This window comes from Schistocerca gregaria, chromosome 7, assembly GCF_023897955.1.
Source record: "Schistocerca gregaria isolate iqSchGreg1 chromosome 7, iqSchGreg1.2, whole genome shotgun sequence".
Taxonomy (NCBI): Eukaryota; Metazoa; Arthropoda; class Insecta; order Orthoptera; family Acrididae; genus Schistocerca; species Schistocerca gregaria.
In genome coordinates, this window is record NC_064926.1 from 181,330,289 (window position 1) to 181,358,197 (window position 27,909).

Here is a 27,909-nt window from a genome sequence, read left to right on the forward strand (position 1 = left end):
AATTTGGTATGATAGGGGCTTCCTGAGGCCCTGGAGCTTTGTTCAACTTAAGCGATTTCAGATGTTTTTCAACTACACTCTCATCTTTGTAGTATGCGAGAGTTTAACTGATGCAATACCACTGAACTCTCATTTTTGCATGAACCTTTAAGAATTGATTATGCTTTAAGAAGTGATTTCTGCTTTTCGTTTGCTAACCTCAAGTCCATGGGTTCGTGGACACTAATTTTGTTACCACCAACCACCATTAGAAAAGACCAGAAATTCTTTGTGTTTCCGGAGAGGCCCTCTGGTAAGATTCTGCTATGGATTAGGTTGAGGGCTTCAAGCGTTGTCCTCTTGCCAGCTAAAAGAGTTTCATTCAGCATCTCCATACCTGTAGCCATATTCTTTGCTTTACACTAATTGTGCAGTACTGTTACTTTAGAGGTTTTTTTTTTACATTGACTTAATACTGCGCAGGGTACACCCCCCCCCCCCTCCCCACACACACACACACACATTTTATGAACTGTTTTGCTAGGTACCGATCTATCTCTACTCCTCTAAGCCTGAGCAGTAATTCGTCTACAAGCTCTCCACATCTAAATGTATCCTTATTGCGATACGGCACTGATGATATTCTCGGACCGTCTTCACCAGTTCACACAATTATCTGCTGTCCTTCTGACAGACATTTCATTTGAGAACGTTGTTTGCTAGTCTCGCCGCAACTGATTCGTACAGAGGTGTGTCTTTTATACGCCGAGAAAGGCACAGCGCGTCCGTCAGATTTCGTCGCCGCTGCTCCGTTAAACAAGCGAGGGTAGTTATCCCAGTGGTGAAAGTTGGCGCAAAGGATGAAAGGCTATTCGATGCCGCAGTGATGTCATTCAGTCAGCTCTAATAAGGGAACATAAGGGCAACTATATCTGATACAGTATTATCTGTCCCTCGGTTAGACAGCGTTCCTTCACTCCTGATTTCTCAGGCTTTAAAAATTGTGTGTAGTGATGGTGCTCAATACATCTGTTTTGAATAATACGAGGTGTTTGGACAAAATATTTTTCCCACAAGGAAAAAGAATTTAGCAAATTCCGGACTTCCTTAGTCCTAGGTCATATTTAGGCGAACCATGGAATGTTCCAATCTTGACTGCCGGACGGAATACGATTTTGATTATATATCTTTACAAAATTCTTCCTATTTTTGAAAATCGAATTACAGGCAATTTGTGATTGTCCAAACTCGAAGGATGTTCGGTACCACATTCGACTTGAACACGAGTTTCATGTGTTACATATCTTGCGTAAGGCTTTCTGCGTGCGCAGTGGCTTACGCCCCTCTTGCCAACGTCTATCGGACCATTAAGCTTTTATCCGATGGATGGTATCTCATGTGCATAGATCCTGCGAATAACAATCCGTATGCGTTAGTTTTCTATAAACACTGTGTTCCAGAGTCCCATCGTCCTTTCTGTAGACCAATACTTCCATAAACGGAAGCTTTCCAACCCTTTCGACTTCCATGGTGAACTTGATACGTGATAAAGGCAATTAAAATGACCCAGATGACTATTCAATGCGTCTATTCACTGTAACTACACCACAAACATATTGTCGGTGTGCCTCCAAAAACAAAAAGTTTTCAAAAACGCTCTCCTCAAAGTCCTGTGTTGAAAATATTACCTGAAAGAAAATTTAAGGGACCAGAGAGGCTTCAAACACTTTATGAGAACCATCGAATTGTAAATATGGTGTTTCACTTTCCGACGTGATGGATAAGAACGGACTGTAAGTACTTGGCCAGTTAGTAATTGGGCGCACCAGAATCACTCACAGTGGGACGTAGTGGGACCAACCCTTTATGATCATTAGTAAATCATTAATGAGTATTCTCGGAGAAATGTCAGCTCCTACAGGGTGATTTTTAGCACTTTTGCGGATATCAGACTCGTCTTCAAAAGTAAAAATGGCTTTTACTAGTTCAGTTGGCCGCGCGAGATTAGCCGAGCGGTCTGGGGCGCTGCAGTCACGGACAGTGCGGCTGGTCGCGACGGAGGTTCGAGTCCTCCCTCGGGCATGGGTGTGTGTGTTTGTCCCTTAGGATAATTTAGGTTAAGTAGTGTGTTAGCTTAGGGACTGATGACCTTATCAGTTAAGTCCCATAAGATTTCACACACTTTTGAACTTTTTGAACTAGTTCAGTTGAGTCATTCTGCAGTCTTCGGATGCCGAGTCGTTAAGCAGAAGATGCATTTTGTCCACATAATCGTTCAGTCTTCTTTCCAGTAGTAAAAGTTAGCGATGCCACTTTCCCAACCGCTTCGCAAGAGAAACATCCTCATTAATACTGGGACGTTTCCACCGCAGAAACCGAAGGTAAATTGTCCATCAAGCTTTCTTTTAATAATGCGTATCTCATAAGACGCTAACTAGTAACCCCAAACACAGTTTCAATTTTGTTTACTACAGTTAGTTGGGTATTTAATCGAAAAGTTTACATGTCAAATACGCTTCTATTAATTAGAAGATAAGCAGTGATTACATCAAAGGTGTTTGGAAATCACACGTTCGTAAATAAACTGGTGAGCCAAAACATTTTGCTCACCTACTTAATACATGTTGGTCGTTATTTTGAAAGCAATAGAGCATCCGTTCGAAATGACAGGGATCAGAAAAACTCTTACTAGATTTCCGGAAGCGTGTATCATAAGGCTCCGATGCATCTGTCAACCGGTTCCCGTTAATTTCGCATCGGTTGTTTGCAAGTACGGAACAGGCATGCGATAAAATCCCAGGTTCGTTTCATTCGATTCGTATCAATTGCATTTGGTAGCGAAGACATCAATGGGAGTTCATTACCATGGCCGACGGTGGTGGCCGAGCGGTTCTAGGCGCTTCAGTCCGGAGCCGCGCGACTGCTACGGTCGCAGGCTCGAATCATGCCTCAGGCATGGATGTGTGTGATGTCCTTAGGTTAATAAGGTTTAAGTAGTTCCAAGTTCTAGGGGAGTGATGACCTCCGATGTCAAGTCCCATAGTGCTCAGAGCCATTTTTTGAACCTATGTTCAACTATGTGCGCTGAAAGGAATGCTGCGGGACACTTGTGCCTACATGAGCATTATACTCGTTCGTCCGATCTGCCACATGTTGACACCTGTCCTGCTTTACGGCGCAGGCACGCCCCTGAGCTCCACGTGTTGTGGTGAGGCGTGGACGTCTACCTTCTTCTCGCCTACTAGTTGTTTCACTGTCCTTTAACAAGTTTCCATAGACTCTCACAACAGCAGCACGCAAGCAGCCGACCAGTTTCGCAGTTCCCGCCTTTCTCGTGCCCAGCCGCGGAACCATAAAAGTCTCTCCTTTGTCAAAGTCGCTTATATAACATCATTTTCCCATTTGCCTCCCATATCGTTGTTAGAGTGATTCCTCATCCACCACTGCTCAGCTTATATACTCTCGTTACGGCATCGCGTGGCGCAACGCCAGACGCGCCACTGAATTTCGTTGTGGGCAGTGATCTGTTTTTATTGAGTCATCAGGGTACCTCTTGCGTGCGCATGTTTACTGGACCTTTCTTGTCTCTATTATTCGTACACTTTCCCCCGTGTCTCTTTTCGTTATATTTTACATACGAGGGGCGTTCAATAAGTAACGCAGCACATTCTTTTTTTTCTCGGCTAATTTCTACTGAAAAACTTCGGCCTTTGTTGTGGGACATGGTGGAATATTCCAGCTTCAGCACCTTTAGGTTCATAAAGTTCCAATAGGTGGTGGTACTAAACGCAGCCTTCAAAATGGCGTCCGCAACAGAGTTCCATCTAAAACCATTGAGTATCTTTTGGCAAGAAACTAGAACATCGTTGATATTCATAGGCACTTGCATAATGGCTGCGGATACCTACAAGTGAACAAAAACACTACGAGTCGTTGGACGAGGTGTTTGTCATCACCACAACAAGGACGCGCGAAGCTGCCAGATCTCACGCTTGCTGACCGGCTGCACACAGTTGCGACTACGGCAACTTTGGAACGTGCGGACACGCTCATTCGAGATGATGGACGGATCACAATTTAACACTCCACAGCACAGCTAGACGTATATGTTGGTTTAATAATTTTTTATTTCATAATGTGTGGCCACAGTCATAGCGCCATTATTAAATGTTTTAAGTGTTATAAATTGCCTACTGTCATTCAGTCAAGATGGTGTACTCAGTAATGAAACACAGCAGTAGGGTCCGCCAGAAACATTGACTTTAGGCAAAGTATCTAATAGTGTATTTTAATACGACAGTATGCCATCTTAGGCAATTTATAACACTTAAAACACTTGATAATGACACTTTAAAGCCGAAATCACGATTGTGTAAGTGTAAATGTAACAACAGCCTAATGGCGGTATGACTTTAAAGAGTCTATGTTGGTTGTGCTGACACACTCATCCGACATTAGGGGTACTCAAAAGTGTTTTCCCACTGGGTTCCTCACTGCCTTACAAAAGACCATAAAGAGCAACGATGGACCATCTGTGCGCAACTGCTTGCGCGTTACAATGCTGATTGTGACAACTTTTTGTCAGATATCGTCGCAGGCAATGGAAAATGTGTTCATCACATGAACCGGAAACAAATCAGCTGTCCGTGGAGTGGCACAACACCACCTCTCCTCCGAAGAAAAAGTTCAAAGTGCGACTTAGAACTTACCCTCAGCTGGTAAAGCCTCGACGACGGTCTTCTGGGACTCTGGAGATGTTTTTCTGTCACATGGAGCACAGCCTATGTGGTAGACTCAGGAAGTTGAAGAAACTATTTCGGCATGTTCATCACCACAAAAATGCAAACGGGCTTCTCCTCCTCCATGACAAAGCAAAGCCTCACACAAATCTGCGTACTCGAGAGGAGATCACGAAACTTTAGTGTTCTTCCTCATCTACCCTTCATACCGGATCTTGCACGTTTCGACTTCCATATGTTTGGTCCAAATAAGGATACACTCAGCGGAAAGCCGTACTTGACGGTGGGGAGGTTATTGTCAGAGCAGGACGTTGGTTCCGACGTCGACCAATTGAGTGGTACCATGCGGACACAGGGGCCCTCCCAGTAATACAGCGTAAGGAGGTCGTCTTAAACGGAGATTCTGTCGAAAAATAGGGTTTTGTAGCCAAAAGAGTGGGGACTAACATTTTGTATTGGAACTGTCAATAGAACCAACCTGCTCACAGAAGAAACTTTTGCTTTACTTATTGAACGCCACACGTATATACCACTGCACCATGAGACACCGGCCGTCTCGCGCCAGCACGTAGCAGATAATGACGGCCGGCAGTTCAGCCCACGACCCCGGCAGCAACGCCGGCAGCCATAAGCCGATTAGGGTCTGCCGCACTGGTTTTCTGCGGCCTCGGCTCAACCGCGGCAATCTTGCAGTGCTCTAAACGCCTGCCCGACTGCCTGCTAGAAGCCCTCACAATCGCCGGCTAATCCCAGCTGTCGCGCCAGCGCCGAGGCTTAAGCCGGCTGCAGGCGTTCATCAAAACTGCGCAGGTGTGCCGCGCAGCGCTTGCACTGGCGTACGATCCTGTAAGAGGTGTCACGTTCTAGATACATGGGAGTGCACTCCCATAGATCTGCCAAATAGAGCCGCAAAGATAGAGGCCATTAATCACAGTGATACAGTTGGAGTACATGTAGTACTGAATAAAAATTTGTTCAAATGTTCAAATGTGTATTAATTCCTAAGCGACCTCCTATGTCACCATCCCCAACACGAATTCCTACACTTTCCACCGCTCCGCCGGTGTGCCTCAAGGTTCCGTCCTCCCCCCTCTTTTCTACCTTCTATATACATGTCGCCGCCTTGACCCCCTCCCACCTTCTCCAATACGCCGATGACACTGCCTTCCTTGCCCTTGGCCCCACCCTGCAATGATCCCAGCAGCTTCTCGATTCTCACCTTGCATAGTACAGCACTTGGTGTAACCAGTGGCTGCTCAAGGTCAATCCTTCCAAAACCCAGGCAATCATTGTAGGCAAAACCACCCCTTCTTTCCTTGATTCTTCTCTCAGCACCTATGGCAGTTCTATTAAACTCACCACCACCCTCAAGTACCTTGGTGTCACCCATGACCGTCGCCTCTCCTGGACTCCCCATCTCCAGATGATCCAAGCCAAGGCACACTCCCGACTCCGCCTCCTCAAACTCCTCTCAGGCCGCCTATGGGGTCTGGAATCCTCCACAGTCCTCCACACTTATAAATCCATCATCCACCCCATCCCCTGTTATGCCCATCCCGCCTGGATCTCCGCCTCTCTTATCTTCTACAAGTCCCTTCAAATCCTGGAACGCCATGTGCTCCGCCTAGCCTATCTCATCCACCTCTCATCCCCCATGCACATCATCTACAAATCCTTTCCCCCCTGCTCCTCATCCTTGAACAGATCCAGATCCTTTACACCTCCCATAAACTTGTTCCCCTCACCCTCTTTGTCTCTCCCACCATTTCCCACCCCCATCCACTGCCGCACCTGTACTACTGCATCCCACCTACCCTCCATCTTACCATCTTACCGTTGCCCAACGTGGCTTCCGCCGACTCCCCCTCCCTGATGATGCCTTCGTCCCCTCCATCTAACCCTCCTACCAGCTTTGATCCTTCCCTCCCTCCTCCTTTGTTTTCCCCCCAGGGCTCCCTCTTTTCCCCTCTCTCCATCCTCATTTCCTCCCCTCTCTCCCTCTCCTCCCCCCTTCCAGGCTACCATGCCCCCTTAGCCTCTCCTCTCCCCCTCCCTTCGTTTCTCCCACTGGCATCCTCCCAATCCCTCCTCCCCTTCGCTCTTCCCTATGGCAGGCCCCTGACTTTTTCGTGCAAACAGTATGTTTTAGTGCGCCCAAGTTCGTCGCCACTGTGCTAGTGATATTCTTCCCATCAGTTCATCACTGTCTCTTCGTGCTCTTACTTTCACGTGTGCAACTCTGTATCTCAGTTTGTGTATAGTGCTGAACTTTTTTATACAACCAGTGTGTCTGTGAACGCCTTCCTTTATTTTAATATGCCTGTCTCCTGTTTTTATCCTCCATGTATGTTTATTTTTATGTATTCCTGTTTAATGCATGTTTTTCTATGGCTGAAGAGTGGCGTAGATAGACCGCTTCCTGCCTACCTTTATGTAAAGGTTTGAAAATAACAGTAAAGGAAAAAGAAACTAAGGGACCAAACTGCAGATGTCATCAGTCCCTAGATGTACACACTACTTAAACTAACTGAAGCTATCTTATGCTAAGAACAGCACACACACACACACACACACACACACACACACACACACACACACACACACACACACATGCATACACCCTCACAACCATGCCCAAGGGATGTCTCGAACCTCCGGTGGGAGGGGTCACTCAATCTGTAACATGGCGCCACAAACCATGTGGCCACTCCACATGGCAAAAATCTGTTTTATGATTTCTAACGAGATAACTGAAAAATGTTTCCTCTTGTTGCCTACGCTCAGACTTATCAAGGGAGTTGTATTGTATTGTATGTTAACTGGGGGCCTAGAAACGATGGAGAGGCTCCGACCCCGCCGCAGCTGCAGTGGCCCACAACCCCACGACGACTACTGCTGTCCACTTGACCCCTCAGCTGCCCCACACCGAACCACCCTATCAGGGGTATTGTGCAGTTTGGCCCCCGGTGGACCCCTCCCCCTCCTCCCCGCGCCCCCCACGCCAGGGAACGTCTCACACCAGACGAGTGTAACCAATATGTTTGCCTGGGAGAGTAATGCTGGTGTATGCACACGTGGAGAACTTGTTTGTGCAGCAATCGCCGACATAGTGTAGCTGAGGCGGAATAAGAGGAACCAGCCCACATTCGCTGAGGCAGATGCAAAACTATCTAAAAACTATCCACAGAGTTGCCGACTCATCGGACCACGACACAACTCCGATAGGTAGATTCGTGCCAGGGACCAAGCACTCCTTCCCAGTCGTGAAAACCGTGCTTTGGACCACACGGCTAACTCGGCGGGCTTTCAAGAGCGTTAACACTGTCTAAATCGACACAGATAATAGACATAATTCGTGTAGGAGGGGTATAGCGTCTGACAGACAGGTTGGAATCCCACAGCCGTCTGAGACGTTACCAGACATGCCTTTGCATATCATCGGAGCTCAATTCAAAGCAAGACTCATCACTGAACTTCACAAAAACTGAATGATTTATTCCAGACAAAGAGATTTCACAAACTGCTCAAGTCAGTAATGCGCTAGTCCACATCTATCTCTTATGGAAGCAGTCATTCGGCTTGGCATTGACTGGCAGAGTTATTGGACGTACTCCTGAGCGATATGCTGGCAAATTTTCTCCAATTGCGCCGTTAGACAGTCAAAATCCCGATCTGGTTAGAGTGCTCCAAACGTTCTCAACTGAAGAAAGATTTAGTGGCTCTACTGCCCAAGATATGCTTTGGAAAGCTCGAAGGCAAGCATTAGAAACTCACGACCTATGCTGTCGAGAATTATCTCGGTGACATGTAAACCTACGATGGCTTGCCATGAAGGTCAACAAAACGGGGCATAGAATGTCGTCAACATACCACTGTGCTGTAAGGGTGCCGTGGACAACAACCAAAGGGGTCCTGCTATGAAATCAAATGGTACTCAAGTTCACCACTCCCGATTTTCAAACTGGTTTCCCACCACCGTCTGGAGCGTTTCCAGACACATTTCCTCTGGTCATTGCGGCTGAGTTCGAAGCAGAATTCATCACTGAAGACAATTATACTATATTAAACGCGATTCCAGTCCGAAAGCGTGTCTGGGGATGCCTCTTACAGCGACGCAATACTAATCAGTCTTTCGCCCACCATACATCCCGATAATACGGAGAATGGTTGGGGGTACCATTTCACTTCATAGCAGGACCCTTTTTGTAGTCATCCGCGGCAACCTTACAGCACACCCGTACGTCGACGATATTATACACCCAGCTTTCATTCCCTTGGCAACGGCCTTGCTGCAGTGGATACACCGGTTTCCGTGAAATCACCGAAGTCGGGTGTGGTCGGCACATGGATGGGTGACCATTCAGGGCGCCATACGCTGATGCCATTTTCCGGGGTACCTCGTGATGCCAATTGAGGTGCTACTCGACCGAATAGCAGCGGCTTCGGTCAATAATACCATCACAACGACCGGGAGAGCGGTGTGCTCATCCCTGCCTCTCCTATGGACATCCTCCTCTGAGGATGACACGGCGGTCGGATGGTCCCGGTAGGCCACTCGTAGCCTGACGACGGAGTGTTTTTTGGTGCCGTTAATAGCAAGCCAACCTCAATTCCATTTCAACAAGATAATGCCTCCCCGCATACGGCGCCAGTTTTCACTGCTTTGTGCTTGCGAAACCGTACAGTGGCCATAAATTTCGCCGTATTATTTCCCCAACTGGAAACGTATGGAGGGTAATGGTTATAGCCCTCCAACCTGTTTGGCACTTCGACGATCTACAGCGCCAATTGAAAAGAATTTTACACGATAGCCATCAGGAGGACATACAACTCTGTCAGTCAATGGCAAGCCGAAGAATAACTGCTTGCATAAGGGTCATAGCTGGACCAGTCCATTACCGATATGCTCAATTTGTGAAGCTCTTAAATAAATCATCCAATATATCTGAAGGTGTGAATATTTGTTAATGTGTACGTGTACATCCTAATTACTGATTACCGTCCCATTCAGATAATTCCTTCATGGTGCTGTTTTTTTTTCTTTTTTTCCTTTGTAAATAAACTGGCTGTCCCAGAAAACGTCCAGGAGTTGTAGAGGATGTCTTCAGAGACAAATCGAGGGTAGGAACACGTGTCCAGAGATGTCACCCAACGGCGGTACAGACCATCGAAGTTGCAGGCCCCGGTGCCTGACACTAGGCGTCAAACGTGACATGACTGAGGTGACGGATCACAGGTAGAAGGTCTCGTTGTTTGTTATTCAGGTATGGTCACTGATTGTTACGATCACCGATGGAGAAGATAGAACCAGCTGCTGCATAGAGAGGCCTTGTAGTCATACATGATGCTCTCTTTCCCTTGGTGGATGACTGTTTCGATCAGGGATTTCCTTCCACAGTTTATTTATCTTCTGAAACCCTCTAAAACCTCCACTTTTTTTCGGTATACATGGGAAAAATAAACTGTTGATGGAAAACCGTGACTGAAACCTCCACCCACGAAGCCATCCCCTTCATAGGAGACGTTGCGTATCTACTCTCCACTGACGATCGTAGCAATCGATCACTATCACTGTATAACAAACCACATGGCGAAGCCATCCGCCTCAGTCCATCAGTGTACAAAGTGACGTAGCTGTCGAAGTGGTGGCCTAGTAGGAGGCGCCGGTGTCTGCAATTTCGACGCTCTGAAGTGTCATTGATTGACGTTCACAGACACGAGTTTCTATCCCCGATCCATTTCTCAAGACACGCTCTACACCGCTTCGAATTTCTTCGCAACGTTTCTCGGTCTCACTCTAGCTTTAGAGTGCATCCACAATCTGGTACTATACGAGGAAACCCGACCACAGGTACCACTTTTCATTCCCATCTTGTACTGTTGATGGAGTATGCACCATGGTTTGAGAGATGATTACAATGTTCCACGTGAATGTGCCCAAAATTAAGGCAGATATTCCACAGGCATTCATTCATGATCCAAGTGACTTGCCTCCACCATTAGTAAGGTAACCAGTTCGTATTGCATATAAGAGGCATGTCAGTCTTGGCGATCAGCCAGCTCCTGACAAAGAAACTGATGAATAAATTCGTAGCCTTGAACACTGAAATTTATAAAAACCAGAATTAGTATATTAAATTAATATGGAGTATTAGACTTTCATGCTGATAAACCGCAAAGGAAACTGATTAAATCAAACTAAAGCATCCTTTAGATTACATTCCATCGTTGAAATACTTCTGTTAATCAATGAGCAAAGGTTTTTCTATTTTCATACTTTATCTAGAATATTGCTCATCAGAGTACGAGTAGAAGTATTGAGGCATGTCTGAGACATTAAATAATTTCTTTCTCTTTTCATTCGATAGCAGAAAGTACCAGGAAGCTACTAACACACTACCTAATCAAAAATATCTGCACACTTCTGTGTAATGAGGAATTGACCACCGGATGTCGCAACAGGCGGATCTGCCCTATCAAATGAGATGGTGAGTATTGCGTCGTTGGAACAGAAACAATAACAGCACAATGGATCGATCAGGAGGGCTCTGTTACTTCCAGTGCGGAATAACAAATTGATGAGGGATATTTTAGACCTTGCGACACCCGCGTGACTGTTGGTGGTGTGATTGTGAAGTGGAAATGCAAAGGAAAAACACAGATGAACTAAGACTCAGGGGACCTCGTTTACTGACGGACAGGAACCGACGAGTAATGCGAAGGGGTGTTGCAAAAAATTACATGAAATCAGCGGAAGGAATCACTCGTTAGTTGCAAAGTGCTACCAGCCGTCGAGCTAGTCCGTTGCTGTGGTAGCGAATGGGCTACAATGCTAGAGCATATCATAAGCCACAAATTACACCGTGTACTGCCAAAAGTTAAGTACGGAGTAGGTTGTGTTTCGATATGGGGATGCTTTTCGTGATAGCGGTGAAAGCCCCTTATTATGCTTAGTAGAACACTGGAAAGATATAAACGCATTTTACATCACTGTGTAATGTGTAGAGTAGAGGAACATTTTAGAGACAATCATTGTTTGTATCAGTTCACCCTCTTATAAGGCAGCATCTGTGAGGGAACACCATTCCTGAAATCTACCGACCTGCTCACAGTCCTGGTAAGAAACCAACGAAACACATGTGTGTTGCAGTAGAATGTGAAAGATGAGGTATTGGTAAAAATAAAGCTGTGAGGAAACCTTTAGCCCACTATTATTTTCCCTGTATGCCACTGATAATTCGAAGATTCTGTGCTGCCATTTCTGTGCTGCAGTTTCTGTGCGAACGGCCTCCAGTCTTACGTAAGTGCTAGATTTTAAAATATCATTATCTCCTTCATCTAGTTAATGAGAATTTGTTTTCAGCTGTTAGATAGCAGCAAAGGCTAGGAAGGAAATTAAATGTAGCATAAGAAAGCGTGCTGAAAAAAATACCTCCGAATTTTTTATGTGAAAATTGTTGAAGCTTTTTAAATAAAATAAATTTCATTAACAATCTAAGTCTTTATTCTTTGTGTCTACATATCTGTTTCTCAATATAATCACCCTGGCAACGAATACATTTCTCCCAACGAGAGTCCATTTTGTTGATACTGTAACTGTAGAAGGTTTGACTTTGTTGACGGAGCCACAACCTTACCTGTGTTACCACCGCTTCATCGCTATCAACGTAAAGTTCTCGAAGGTTCCTTAAATTTTGGAAACAGATGAAAATCCCATGGGGCTAAGTCGTGGCTGTGTGGAGGATGACTGATGACAGTGAACGCAAGGTATCGAGCTATTGTAGATGTGACAACCCTCGTATGAGGTCTGGCATCGCATTGCTGACGGAGAATTCGAAACTTGATTACATCACGCTTGATTAAGTTATACACCACAATGTTACACGATACATTTGGAGCCCTCTAGCCGCAAAGGACTGAAACTTGCGTCAGTGAAACGGAAAAGTCTGCCAAGTAATTAACATGACATGTAATACACAAACAGATATTGAGAACAAAATTAAAAATTCAAAGGCACTACTTTTCATCTCACCCTTACGCTACCCGAAGTTAATTAGCTCTGAATTTGCATCCAAATGGCCTCCAGAATACCGCTATACAGCAGCAGAAAACTTAAAATATTTTCTGTGTAACTTTAAACGAATATCTAAGCAAGGGAAATGATACTGTCTCCAAGTGAAGGGAGACTGCTACTTGTCTTTCTCCCTTTCAAAAGTTTCGAAAGATACTTCCAGAGAATTTGAGACGTATACTTGTGCAATCACTCGCCCTGCCGAACCTAACTGTTGCGGTGTAATCCAACACAGCAATAATACTAAAAACATCAGATGGTTAGAACCGGAGTTGAGCTGTATCAAAATACGGTTCGGTAGTTCTGGTGCACTACAAAAATGACGTACAAAGTGGTAGGAATTGCTATAGAGAGATCTTCGCAAAACCGATCGGCAACCCTTCTGGCATCTCGGGCACGCGTACAGCCTTCATAGCACCTGCATACCTCAGCGTCGCAAACTCGCCCTGTCACATTAATGCTCTAGCAGAGGCCACCACTTCCAAGGGACCTATTTGCGTCCACCACAATTGTGACCAGAAAATGGTGCCACGAGTATTCCGCCACTGGCGGTACCAGAGCTGCATAGATCCGTTCCGCCGGCTTCGACAGCCTCTCCTAGCCTCCAGGCGGATACTGTTCAAATGGTTCTGAGCGCTATGGGACTTAACATGTGAGGTCATCAGTCCCCTAAAACTATGAACTAATTAGATCTAACTAACCTAAGAACATCGCACACATCCAAGTACGAGGGATGCTATTCATCCCGTCGTCTTAGGATGCCATCAAGGTCCATCGTGGGACCGACGCCACTGTATTCAGCATTCATAGTTTTTTCCCTTGGTTCAGTCATACTGTATCCAGGAAAGACTCTTCGGTTCCTAAGCTGGTGTTATTCAGAACAGCTTCAGTGGACTTGGAATAGTTTCCATACAAGTCTGTTTGTCTGTGAAGATCTTAAATGGTTTACTATGTCAGACTCTGGAATCGCCATATTGTCAAGTCTTCATACCTGTGAGACATTGTAATTATGGTTTTGGTACTATGGTCGAAGCAGACGCTTCCTTTCACTGTCAATAAACTTTTGTAGACTTTCATCATAGTTTTCTCTATGTCGGTGGGAACGACAGTTCAGGATTATCAGTTGTACTGGTCGAATTGGTATGTCAAGGAACATACTAGTAAATGAATGTGTAGGAGAGAAAGTAGGAGCTGAGGAATTCTCTTTGCTTTTTGTTTGTTTGGCTCTTTGCCTTGCATATAATTAGACCAGCACATTGTTCAGTGATAGTGCATTCTGCAGTATATATCTTTGAAGAACGAAAATTGCCGTTTATAAGTAATAAATTTACCTTATAGTGTAACTTTTGCACTTTAATGTACCAAAGTAATTACTTTTGATGCAAGTACAGTTTAAATCAACATACGTAAAAGACTCATATAATTATTGTCGTAATTCTGTATTCAAAAGAAGTTCATCATCATGATCAAAGGCAAGAACTTCCTGTTATTACAGGTAAATACAAAAGCTGTTTACGAATAAGACAAACATGGATCAAAAATGGCTCTAAGCACTATGGTACTTAACATCAGAGGTCATCAGTCCCCGATATTTAGAACTACTTAAACCTAACTAACCTATGGACATCACGCACATCCATGTCCGAGGCTGGATTCGAACCTGCGACCGTAGAAGCAGCGCGGTTCCGGACTGAAGCGCCTATAACCTCTCGGTCACAACGGCCGCCAGATAAACATGATTTATATAAGTTTAAAGAAGTATTGAAACGATAATCGATATATTTTTTGCGTTTTCTTTTATTTTACCTTCTTGTTGAGGAAACTTCGTTTTCAGGCGCTATACGATAAATCGGTATGGTTTTCTTTATTTTTACTACAACATCACTCTGTTTCACGTTACAACTCAACGGTTTTCGAATAAAATCTGAATTAAACGTTTACAGTTTTAGTTTTGTTGCAGGTACTGTTTATTCTGAAGCAATAGACGGAAGGAGAACTACACTCCTGGAAATTGAAATAAGAACACCGTGAATTCATTGTCCCAGGAAGGGGAAACTTTATTGACACATTCCTGGGGTCAGGTACATCACATGATCACATTGACAGAACCACAGGCACATAGACACAGGCAACAGAGCATGCACAATGCCGGCATTAGTACAGTGTATATCCACCTTTCGCAGCAATGCAGGCTGCTATTCTCCCATGGAAACGATCGTAGAGATGCTAGATGTAGTACTGTGGAACGGCTTGCCATGCCATTTCCACCTGGCGCCTCAGTTGGACCAGCGTTCGTGCTGGACGTGCAGACCGCGTGAGACCACGCTTCATCCAGTCCCAAACATGCTCAATGGGGGACAGATCCGGAGATCCTGCTGGCCAGGGTAGTTGACTTACACCTTCTAGAGCACGTTGGGTGGCACGGGATACATGCGGACGTGCATTGTCCTGTTGGAACAGCAAGATCCCTTGCCGGTCTAGGAATGGTAGAACGATGGGTTCGATGACGGTTTGGATGTACCGTGCACTATTCAGTGTCCCCTCGACGATCACCAGAGGTGTACGGCCAGTGTAGATCGCTCCCCACACCATGATGCCGGGTGTTGGCCCTGTGTGCCTCGGTCGTATGCAGTCCTGATTGTGGCGCTCACCTGCACGGCGCCAAACACGCATACGACCATCATTGGCACCAAGGCAGAAGCGACTCTCATCGCTGAAGACGACACGTCTCCATTCGTCCCTCCATTCACGCCTGTCGCGACACCACTGGAGGCGGGCTGTACGATGTTGGGGCGTGAGCGGAAGACGGCCTAACGGTGTGCGGGACCGTAGCCCAGCTTCATGGAGACGGTTGCGAATGGTCCTCGCCGATACCCCAGGAGCAACAGTGTCCCTAATTTGCTGGGAAGTGACGGTGCGGTCCCCTACGGCACTGCGTAGGATCCTACGGTCTTGGCGTGCATCCGTGCGTCGCTGCGGTCCGGTCCCAGGTCGACGGGCACGTGCACCTTCCGCCGACCACTGGCGACAACATCGATGTACTGTGGAGACCTCACGCCCCACGTGTTGAGCAATTCGGTGGTATGTCCACCCGGCCTCCCGCATGCCCACTATACGCCCTCGCTCAAAGTCCGTCAACTGCACATACGGTTCATGTCCACGCTGTCGCGGCATGCTACCAGTGTTAAAGACTGCGATGTAGCTCCGTATGCCACGGCAAACTAGCTGACACTGACGGCGGCGGTGCACAAATGCTGCGCAGCTAGCGCCATTCGACGGCCAACACCGCGGTACCTGGTGTGTCCGCTGTGCAGTGCGTGTGATTATTGCTTGTACAGCCCTCTCGCAGTGTCCGGAGCAAGTATGGTGGGTCTGACACACCGGTGTCAATGTGTGCTTTTTTCCATTTCCAGGAGTGTATATAGAACGAAGATGTCCCTTGGGTACCCCGGCCCTTTACATAGCCTCAGTCAGTTTCTAGACGGGTCCCGCTTTCATTTTTTAGGGACTCTAGTAAGACATAGATCGCTTACACAATGAAAGAGCCGCGTGGAGGTTCAAGTCCTCCCTCGGGCATGTGTGTGTATGTGTTGTTCTTAATTAAGTTAGCTTAAGTAGAGTGTAAATCTAGGGACTGATGGCTTCCACAGTTTGGTCTCTTAGAAATTCACACACATTTGATCATTTGTGCAAAGAAAGAGACCGTTATGAAGTAACGCACGATAAGTTTGCAACACACGTAACGTACAGGAAACGCAGGTGCGATCTTAACTGAAGGGAGCTAGTCGGAAAGCTACAGTAATCTACGCTTAATTGTGGTAGTCCGTGGTAGCCTGACGTAATTTTACAACTGTATTTGGAACTAACCTTGAATCTGCGTTCTTTTCATCTATAATATTCGTTTATTGACGCTGGTTACGAGGGTTGTTCCCAGAAAGTTATTTAACTACCATCTGTCACGTTAACTCCACTGTCTTCTCAGCACACATGTATCCCAGTACCAAGCATCTAAAATCATGCACCTGTAATTTCATCATAGGTGCAACACAAGGGGTCTCTTCTGTAATATTCGAGCTGTGCTGATTCATCAAAGAAACTTCTTTGTTACTGCTGCCTGCCTGTACAACAATATACCATGCACTCTGTGTACAGTCTAATGCCCTGTTTCGTTCAAGATAAAACTTTAGCATTTCCTTCTGTCGACGTAAAAATTGTTCTCTTAGGAATTCAAAATTGCCACTTTCTTCCATCAAGCAGTAAAGCAAATGCTTCTGATATCTCCCACTTAGACTTCTTTATATTCTTGTTTCTCAGTTAATCAAGCCATCTACCATTTGCCTCTGTTAACTATTTGTTTCTCATCACGTTCCAATTCCTCTCATTGTCCAACATCATTAGCCACGCCTATTGCTTCCAGCGGCATTATCAAATTAATTTTCCGTGGTTAGTTTTTGTGCTTCTACTTTTTATAAACTGACACGAAATTGTTTCCTCCTATATTTTCTCTTGTTGTCCACCACTTATGTATAATTATTTCTAAGTGTAGGTATTGATCTCGTATTAAATGTAAGACTTAAGATAACTTGTGAGTGTTAATGAACACATCGTAATGTATAATATGTAGTCAGATGTAAAAGAGGGCATGATGGTCCTGATCTTGTCAGGACAAATAAATTAATAACAGCATTTTTGTACTTTCACAGTACAGCACACTCAGCAATCGGGATAATCTAACACATAAGAAACTATCAGCCTCGATTGCAGGAATGAAACCAATCTTTACCTAGGTTTCAGCCTAAATAATTGGGCCTGCTTCAGAGGATGTACCTGAATCTATAATTCTCTTAAACAAATTATAGGTTCAGGTATATCTTCTGAAGAAGGCTCAATTATTTGGGCTGAAACGCCCGTAAAGGTTGGTTTGATTACCATAATCGAGGTTGAAAGTTTCTTGTATAACAGAAGTCGCTATTTGTCTCACTATTGAAATATATAGACTGGAAACAGACCTGAAGTTGTCACATTTACTAGTTTGTAGGGACATGACCAAAATGTTGAGACCATGGAAGATACGAACCCTAGCGCATTATGTGCTGTTGCAGGCTGGCTCTGGCGGTGTACTGTGCCGCACTGGTGATGTGCACGCTGCGCCACTGGGGGCAGCATCAAACCTCTGGGTCGCCGAGAGTTGGTAAGCACCTGCCTACTATGGCATGGGGTTTAACAGAATAATATAAATACTTTGATTTATCAACGCCGCACTTTTTACGTAATCTCACCATATGGAATGATAGTCGCCCCTAAGATGAGCGCACTGGTCATTTTGGAACGCTGTCAATCAGGACTGTAGTCTGCGAGCGCTCGCGCCCAGCTGCGCTCGTGCCGCTCGTGGCTTTTCGTTCTGCCTTAGAAATGGTATGGCGTCTAGGCATTTGTGCAAAAAAAAAAGTAAAAAATAAAAAACCAGCTACAAAGACGATACGATGTACTTGTTTTCTGACGAATGACAGTAAATGCTGACTGAATAAGACTGCCACTAAGAAAAACTGTGTTAATGGAAATTGGAGCAATGACAAAATCTTTTTTGGGTGGCTTTTACAATTATTTGAGCTCAACTTTTAATGCAATGGGAGCTTCATTTGATAATACACATGGCAAACAAAACTGATGTTACCAAATGAATATTAATCCTACGGAAATATCAGATTCAAGTCCATGCCATGGAACATTGCCGAGTTCTCAAGACAGTCATGTATTGATCAGAAAAGGCTGACTACGTTTCAGTAATAATATTGAAACATGTAATCACGAGTTATTAAAGAGGTTCGAAGACTTCGCACGTTGAATACTAATTTAGATGTATCTCCTCGTTATCTCCAACTTGAGATGACGGACATATAGCTTACCACCCAGCTCCAGAACCTGTTTGTCCAATTCACGAATTTCCATTGTTCCACGTGAACTTTGTAGCTGGACATAGCCCCAACATGCCTGCGACACAAGTTACTTGAAAATGTATCTTCGCTTTAGTTTTCAACATGTTAAGCAGCAGTGTTTATCAATGTCAACTAACAGTCAACACTGACACTGGCTGTCCTGAGCACACGTTTTTGTTGCTGTTTCAGTTTGCAGACCAGAGACTGGTTTATGCAACTCTCCGTTAGTCCTCATCCATATTCACAGACACACTCCGTAAACCACCATATGGTGTGTGGCGGAGAGTACCCTGTACCACTAGAAGTCATTTCCTTTCCTTTCTATATGCTTCCGTACAAGAGCTAATCCCTCCAATCTTATCTTCATGGCCCTTAGGAGAAATGTACGTCGGCGCCAGTAGAATCGTTCTACAGTCAGCCTCAAATGCCGTTACTGCAAATTGTTTCAACAGTGTTCTTCGACAAGAGCGTCACCTTCTCTTCTGTGATTCCCATTTTAGTTCCCGAAACATCTGTGTAACACTTGCGTGCTGTTCGAACCTACCGCTAATAAATCTAGCAAGCTGACTCTGAGTTGTTTCGCTGTCTTCCTTTAAACGGCCTGGTGTAGATCGCAAACACTCAAGCAGCATACAAGAGTGGGTCGCACTAGGTTCCTACAATTATGCGGTATGCTTAGAGGTGGACCATATTTTCCTATATTTCTCCAAGTAAACTGAAGTTGACCATTCGCCCTCGACACTAGTACCATTACATGGCCATTCCATTTCATATTGCTTTGAACGTTACATCTAAATATTCAGTCGACACTACTGTGCCAAGCAGTACGCTACCGATGCGGTACTTGAACATACGGGTCTATAAATCCTAGTTATCTGCATTAAGTTACATTTTTTTCTAAATTTAGAGTTGTCTGTCATTCATCACACCAACTAGGAATCTTATCTGAGTCGTCTTGTATCACCCTACAGCCACTCAACTACAACACCTTCCTATACACCACAGTATCATCAGCAAACAAACGCAGACTACTCCTTACCCTGTCAGCCAGATCCTTTGAGGGTAAAGAAGATACTGACGATACCTTTTTGCCTGATGAACAATCGCCGTCGAGCACAAGATATTAGGTTCTGTTACTTAAGAAAACGTATGGCCACTCACATACTTAGGAATCTAGTCCATATGCTTGTACCTTCGTTAATAGTCGGCAGTAAAGCAAATACTCTACAAAAATCTAGGAATACGATACAATTGTGGCTTTCCACCTATGATTCACAGAATCTCACGCGATAAAAGAACAAGCTGAGTTTCGCATGAGCTGTGCTTTTTAAAACTACTGATTTACGCACTTCCATCCATCACCAAGTTGTCGAGTTAGCCAAGTCTTATCATCAGTCCCGTCAACAGCGCCATTACTTTGCTCATGTTAGGTCATGTCTTTTACCAGTTCGATGCAGTTCCTTCTCATTAGTTGAGGAAACATTAAGGAAACTTGTGACACAACGAAACAACTTTTACGCCAAATACAGCTTTTCTGTGTGAAGGGTTCATTCTGATCCCTTGGTCGCTATAACTGGCTTACAAAATCATTGTATCAAAACGTGTTGCTTCACATGTGCGACCGTCTATCCGAGGCGTGTCATTACACAAAATAACTCAAAGAGACAATCATAAACGAAATATTTCTGCTACGGCTGCTGTCGTGATTTTCCAACAGACGTTGTGAACGGATAGAAGACGCTCCAGTGGTGCAAGAGGCACTACATCTGAAATAAACATGTTATGAAATCTGATTACTTTCCATTTACAGTGTTCCCTGCCGCAGGAGAGCCAATTTATAAGCAGATAATCCAGACTTTTCTCAACTACGGAACATAGTCAATTATATGTAATTATGTAGGTTGTCACGTAAATGATTTCGATGACTCATAGGCCCTCATCGAGAGCAAGCTACCTGCTCAGGAACGTAAAGTCGCTTCAAGTAGCCATGTTCACACAGTAATTTTAACAAGAACACAACTTATTGTAGCTGTGCTAACATGAGATTATTAATATTACACAGCACAAAGGAAATTAACAGATTACGCTTAAACTTACATTGGAAACATGTGAGACTTTATCCCCTTACCTGAATATTGAATTTAAACAAAGTGCTTGTATGTGACACTAATCTGACTTGGATGACGAGTTATCTGAATGCACTGAGTGTTTTGTGCGATGAAAATATTTAACTTTCATATGATTTGACTGACATAATTATGTCCTGTAAACGAAACCCTTTGGGTCGGACCTGCGATTGTATGCAACGAGCATTCTGCTCCCTTGCTGTTCCGTATCTCGTCGATTCGACTTACCTGGAATACCGAAAGGGAATACATTTGTATTTCCGTTTGCGGTGTCCATAGCGTTAGCTGTTGTAAATATATGTACTGATTTAGTTTGGGGAGCATGGGAGGAAAGATGCAGAAAATTACTGAGTAGCTTGAAGAAACTTCTAAACATTCTTGTACAAATCATTTTACCGTAAGGCAAATTAACAAAATCAGTAGGGTTACCAACTACAGAAAGTACAGCTGCTATTCGCTCTCATTGCAGTTATTATTTATACGCTAACGATCTCCGAAAAAGCAGATGCTGCGCACAGCCATTAAGCCCGTAAATTTTTACTTACTTTTCTTACTAGATAGGGCGCAGATCATAGATTTGAAACGTAAACCGTCTTAAATGCAAGCAATCATGGTCGCTCACAGGAGACCCCTCAGTTCAGATAATCCCTTGCACCTTTAAATCTAAATCGCGCAGAAATAACTTTTTCTTCTTCTGAAATGAACTTGGAGATAATTATGGAGCATCAGTCAGACTAAATACACAACTGCAGTCTGTGAGAAAGATAGAAATGTATTTCCTCTCGAGCTTGAAAGAATAAGTAGTAGAATCACTAAACTCCCTATACTTTATTACGGTGATCTTCTCCAAAGCCTTCATATGAGAGCTCGCGCCGATTGGAACTGGATATGAACGCTTGTGTGCGAAAAAATTATGACATACGCTATTTCGAGCACATCATTCCTAATTGTGAACAATTATAATAGCTACGCGTCGGTAAGTCTGGAGACTGACATAGCCTGTGTTTACTTTATCGTTTTCTCAATCATTGCATTCCCTTTTATTTATCTTCTGCTCTTATACCACTACCCGAACAGCACAACAGAAATATTCGTTCTCAACAGAGTAAAATCCTCTATTTACCCCTATGTGACACAGCCATTTTCTCAATGGTTATTTTCTGTGTCAGGAATCAGGCTTTGGAACAATTTTCCTCAAACTACCATTCAAAAGTAAAAGAAAGCTTAAGGACCCCATTCTGTCATAGTAGCTATACTTCCATATAATTGTCGGCAGTTCAATCCCTTCAACCCACCATCTCCACAAGATTTTCCTCCCATTTTCCTGCAGAGTCCTCTATTGAAATTATTTTCTCTCTTACCAGCGATTGTCACTGTCATTTCAAACTCTCCTCTTTCATTATCGCTCCTGCATCTGATGATACTGCACGTAACTTCGAATGTGCTAAAACTAATCATCAGTATTGCCATTCTTAATTACTTTTATTATTGTTTTTGTTGTTGATGCTATTTATTACTAATGCTATTTACTAATTTGAGTTTTTTGTAATACTATTAGTATTTGTTGTTACTAGTATTGGTATAAGACGCCCATAAGTACATAAGCTGGTAGGAATAAAAAACAACAAATACATGGAGAGATATGTCCAGAAGGTGAAGGCACACAACCTGTGATTACGTGTGGCTGGTGAACAATCTACAGAAATTGTACACACATCAAGGTTACGGAAGTACTGAGAAAACAAACTGATGGTGTAAGATGTTATATAAAAAAAGGGTCGCGAAAAGCAAGGTTGTGCATATGATTCGGAACACACTTTTATTTACTAATCTGTGTTTAAACTGGTCTGATTCTGGTACAGCACCTGCGAACGCCAAATTTTTGTTACTCCGCAACTATGATACAGCCAAAATAAGGCTTTGTTTTAATCGACACTTAATACAAAGAATAGCAGTTGTGAACACGCAGAATCCAGTAAACATTTACTATTTCCGCAATACACACCAACGTGCCTGTCGTGAAGGTACTAGAATAGAACTGTGCGTTCGTCTGACGATAAATCGCAACGTTTACATCCTCCACGCGTAACATTCCGTGTATTTATGTTATCAAACCTGCAGCCCAAACCACGGCCCGTCTAACGCACCCAGAACAGGTCTTCTCCTTTCCACGGCCTCGAGGAAAAGTGTCTGTTCTTACAAGAGCTTTTTCCAGAGTTTCAGCCACACACGTTGATGTCACGCTCCCTGAACAACCTCAGTGAATAAAACAACGTCTAATGCTCGCATGGTTTGGGTTCAAAGACTTCCCTGTCTCAGGGGTTTCGATGGTATAATGATATCTCTTCTTCAATGGACATTTCAGTAGCAGCAGAGTGATGAAAGTGTTTTCTCGTATAGAAAGACACCTTTGAATAACTCCTGTTGAGTAATAACAGGATCAAAATATGATACATCAAGAGCAGCACAGTCGTCGTAGACTAAACAAGGAAGAAACTAGACAAATGCACAGAATATAAAGGAATTAATCTGCTGTATTGTTCTCTGCCGCGGGTACACTTTGGAAGTGAGGTTTGCTAGGTCTCACCGTTCTAAAGGCATTAACGCGCATAAAAGTGATTATATAAGTTCTACCTTGGCAGCTACGGCTAAAACAGGTACTGAGAGATCACAGCAGGTATTACGCAACCCGTGATCACACCAGTTAACGCTCTTTTGGAGGAAGTCCGACATCAGGTATAATGTTTGACACATGTCACACCTGTAAACATGAAATGTAGAAGAGGACAGTAAGGCAATCAATGTGTGGGAAATCTTGATGGCCAGCCGCACGGGTAATGTGCTAATGCAGTGGCAAAAGTTGAAAATTTGTGCCTGTCCGGTACTGAAATTCGAACTTGCTGCTTATCCTGAGCGGTTGTTTTAACACGTTAGGCCATACGGACATGATTTCTGACCGACTCAAATTTCCAACTCACCGTACGCTGCAATACAGTGTCCTTGGACCATTAAACACAGTCCTCGCAAATCGTAATTTCCGTAGGAGTTCTGGCGATATTTGTGCATTCACACTAAAAAAACTTCAAACAGCCCTCCACCTTGCAACATTACAGGACTTATTGGGACATATTGAAGTATTCGATACTGTAGACTTTTAGGGGATGTCGATACAGATATGCAAAATGTAAAGGGAAACTTTGGTGATGTTTAAATATTGTACTGTGTCAATATTAGGACATTTTGCACAGAAAGAACAAAAATAGAATTAATGTAAATATATATTAGTGTTAGTAACCTATTTTCATTCAATTTTGTAATTATATTTCATTTTGTAAAAGAAAGACTCACTGTTTGCTGTAGCTCTGATTAATTGTATAAATTATCAGTTTTGAGCTAAATTATTTCGTATAATATAGACAAGATACTTTTAAAAACTCACCAGCTAAAGAGAAAGTCTGTAAATGAACGTTTAATGCACACTTCTGGAACTTTCTATGGAGAAATTCTATATTATGATCGCAAAAATACGAAAACTTGTGAAAACTGTTTCATAACCTAATTTCGAAATACGATTTGTATAAAGAAATATTGCGAAAAAGATATATTTACGTTTTGAAACACGATTTAAATCATTTTACATATAAATAGTTGTTCTAAATCACTCAAGAAATATCCAGAATCAAATGTCAAGATATTTCTGGAAACGTCGGTGCAACTCTGGTGAAGGTTATCCAGAAGCTGGTAGAAAAATGTTATAAAATCTATTTGGAAATTATGCTTGTAAGAATTTATATGTACTGATCCTTTTACTTGCTTTAATCTGTGCTAAAGTTCTGTAATGTCTGATTTGGTTTTAATTCGTGAATTGCTATCGTATTGTGAACAAAGCATTGTCAAAGACTCTCAATGTTTGGAAGGATATTAGTACACCTAGGAGTTGTCAGTTGCCAGTTCGGATGTGCAGGGCGGTTGGCTCGGAGAGTCGGTTGTTGAGTCTGTGAAGTCTGTCAGTTCTGTTTGTAAATAATCGTCTGTAATGAAGAATTACTTGTTGTCGTCAATATGAACTCAAGACCTTTTGCACGAAGCAGACACCTCCTAATGCAACGTTTTAATTTGGTGTTGAGGAGCTGAAATGTTATAACCTCTTTCTACATAAATGCGTAAATCTGAGTGGTACCTGTTTTGCCTGACATGTCTGGTGGTAGATATTTCCAAAAAGTTCTTTGAACTCCAATAGCGATGCTATGACCTGGTGGACGGCAGGTGGCCTATGAAGACTGGTTGCAAGCTGTTTGTTGTCCATTGGCACTTATCGTAACCAGAAGGCTGCGCGTCGGCTCCGGAAGTGGATACGCAGATTTACTCGCCAGTTTTCCCTGCTTGCTGGGCCGTGCAGGCTTCATACGTACACGGCCGGGAGAATAACGCTGATCAAGGTTCTATTTCCGTCCAAATGACAGGCGGTGCAAATTAGGGCGGTAAAGGTAGGCCAGACCGGAAGGCGGTTTTAGCCTTCCGCCATCTGGCCACCTAGCGCCTGCCGTGAGTGCAACCCAACTAACACTGCTGTACTGGGTGAAGCCTGTATGTCCCGTGTGATACAGCAGGATCGACGAGGATGAAAACAGTATGAAACTATAAAAGAGCATTACGGTACGTTAGGACATCTTGAATATTTCAGGTAACGAGTATGTAGTAACACTGATGCTATTCCCAAATAGCCTGTAGGAATACCTCAGTTACTAATGTACGCGAATCTTGAGCGGAAACACCAGTGACAATGAAAGTCCGAGACATGCTTTCAGAAATTCCCAGGTAGCATAATGCAACTGCTCGTGGTAAACGGGACATCTGTGGTTCGAAATACGGTCTGGCACAGAAATCCAGTAATTACGACATCATTAGAAGGTTAAACAGGTATCCGGTACACGGACGTTCAAAGCAAATCAGTTCATATCATAAGATAAAATACTATAGCTACAAGTAAAGTGCTTAAGAGGAAATCAGTAGAAAAGAAGTGGGTAGTGAAAATCTAGTAACTCGTGTGACGGAAGCCGCTGACTCTGTTCACAGTGAAAACGGCACTTGGTCTACGCCGCAAACCCAGTCGCTACGTACACTGGCATGTTGCCCACGGGACGCGAACACGTGTGGCGGCGTCTAGGCTTTCTGATGCATGAATAGTTGCAAGCTCCACATAGCTGTCAGATGAAGACACCAGACCACACACATGGCACTAAATGTCCAGGAATTGATTACTGAGAACGAAGATTAAATATTCTGAGCTCTCTCACTCCCACAACTGATTGAGTAGAATACAACTTAACCATTATATGCATTTTAATTCAATTCTTGGGAGCGTCTCGACGTAGCTTTCAAAGAATTTCAATGATTTTCTCTACAAGTAACGTTATGGATCAAAGTAACACCGGTCATAGAGGTAGAGATAATTTACCATGCTACGATTTTGCCTATAAGCGTCTCCATTACTTTTTATGGATAATGTTACTGGCGAGTCCGTAGATGAGTATGCATTTGTTTCGCGAAAGAGACATCCTGAAGCCACCCTTTGCTTTTATTTAATTTTGTTTTATTTTTCCTTATCTAATGGTCTTTGTGACTATTTTCGTCATCCTCAAGCAGTCCTATATAAGACTACCACGTCAAGAGTCGGCGACATAATAAAGATACAACTTATGGTAAATTAAATTACAGTTGCATTATGTTGCCATTAATTGCTGTCAAATGCAGTAGTAAATCAATCACTACAAAGCATAAAAAGTAGTTTATTTGACAAATAGTTACGCATCCTTTGAGAAAATATCTCTACTCCGTCATAGAAATAAAACTGTTATGGTCCACTTCAAGATAATGAAACTGCAAAGGAGGAGTAACAATTCAGAAGCATACAGTCTTAGTATTACAGTGTGTTCGATTCTTATAGGTACTAAAGAAAGCAGCGAGTAGAGGACATATGATACAAGTATATAACCCTAATAAACGTAGATTCGAAAACCAATGATTTCCTCAGTTCGGCTCATTACGAATGAGTACCTGAACAACTTGTAACAGAGTCTCCAGGTATTACAAATTGTCACCGTTCATATGAAGGCTGCCTTCAGTCGTCTTCTGCGCGCAGTCCGGAACCGTGCGGCTGCTACGGTCGCAGGTTCGAATCCTGCCTCGGGCATGGATGTGTGTGATGTCCTTAGGTTAGTTAGGTTTAAGTAGTTCTAAGTTCTAGGGGACTGATGACCACAGCAGTTGAGTCCCATCGTGCTCAGAGCCATTTGAACCATTCAGTCGTCGTCTCATACAGACCGATGACCTCGCTGTTTGGTCCCCTCCCCCATACCAACCAACCAAACAACCGACTGTCTGCTTACACGTTTGAAAATCCCAGGCATGTTCCGAATGCATTCAAATCTATCCACAATGCGTTCGAGGGCTTAATCGACACTGTAAACAGGGCTGGAATGTACCAAAGTTTTTAAATACCCCGCCACAAAAACATCCAACAATTTCAAGTTGGGGTACTTGGAAGGCCATGGTATTTATTAGTAGTTACTTACGTGCCATGATGATAAAATCAAACATGGTCAGTTTATCACTATAATTTACGCCTCACTAGCAGTATTTCGAAATGGGGATTGCTTTAGATATTAAGAGTGTTCTATATTGGAGGGAGTGCACTTGTGCTTACTGGACATAGTGGGGCCCATTGGTTCTTAGACTTAGTCTTGTTAGGATTATCTGGTTACCGTTTTCTCTAGTCGCCCTTTTCGTTTGTCCATACAGTAGTCAAAAGCACTGTAATTAATCGAAATTTCGTATTAGTATACCTAGGCATCCTGTCAGCTTGACTCAAACTTTCATTGTCATTGGTGCCCCTACATCTGATTTTCAAACAACGCTAACGGAGATGCTCCCAAAGGCCAATTAGGAAGAGCACCATTGTGCGAATCGAATCGGTGTTACCACATACTCATTAAATCATATGTTCAACATTTCTTAACGTAATGTGTTTATATCCGTTCGTGACACTGATTTCATCC

General features: G+C 43.6%; 1 protein-coding gene across 1 annotated transcript in view; it reads left to right on the top strand.

The window, feature by feature from the left end:
- Nucleotides 1-27,909, top strand: part of LOC126281222 (O-acyltransferase like protein-like) — a 289,646-nt gene that overhangs the window by 140,767 nt on the left and 120,970 nt on the right. The window contains exon 4 of the mRNA XM_049979974.1: nt 17,892-17,980. Within this exon, the coding sequence (XP_049835931.1) occupies nt 17,892-17,980 (89 nt within the window). The remainder of the gene's footprint in view (nt 1-17,891; nt 17,981-27,909) is intronic.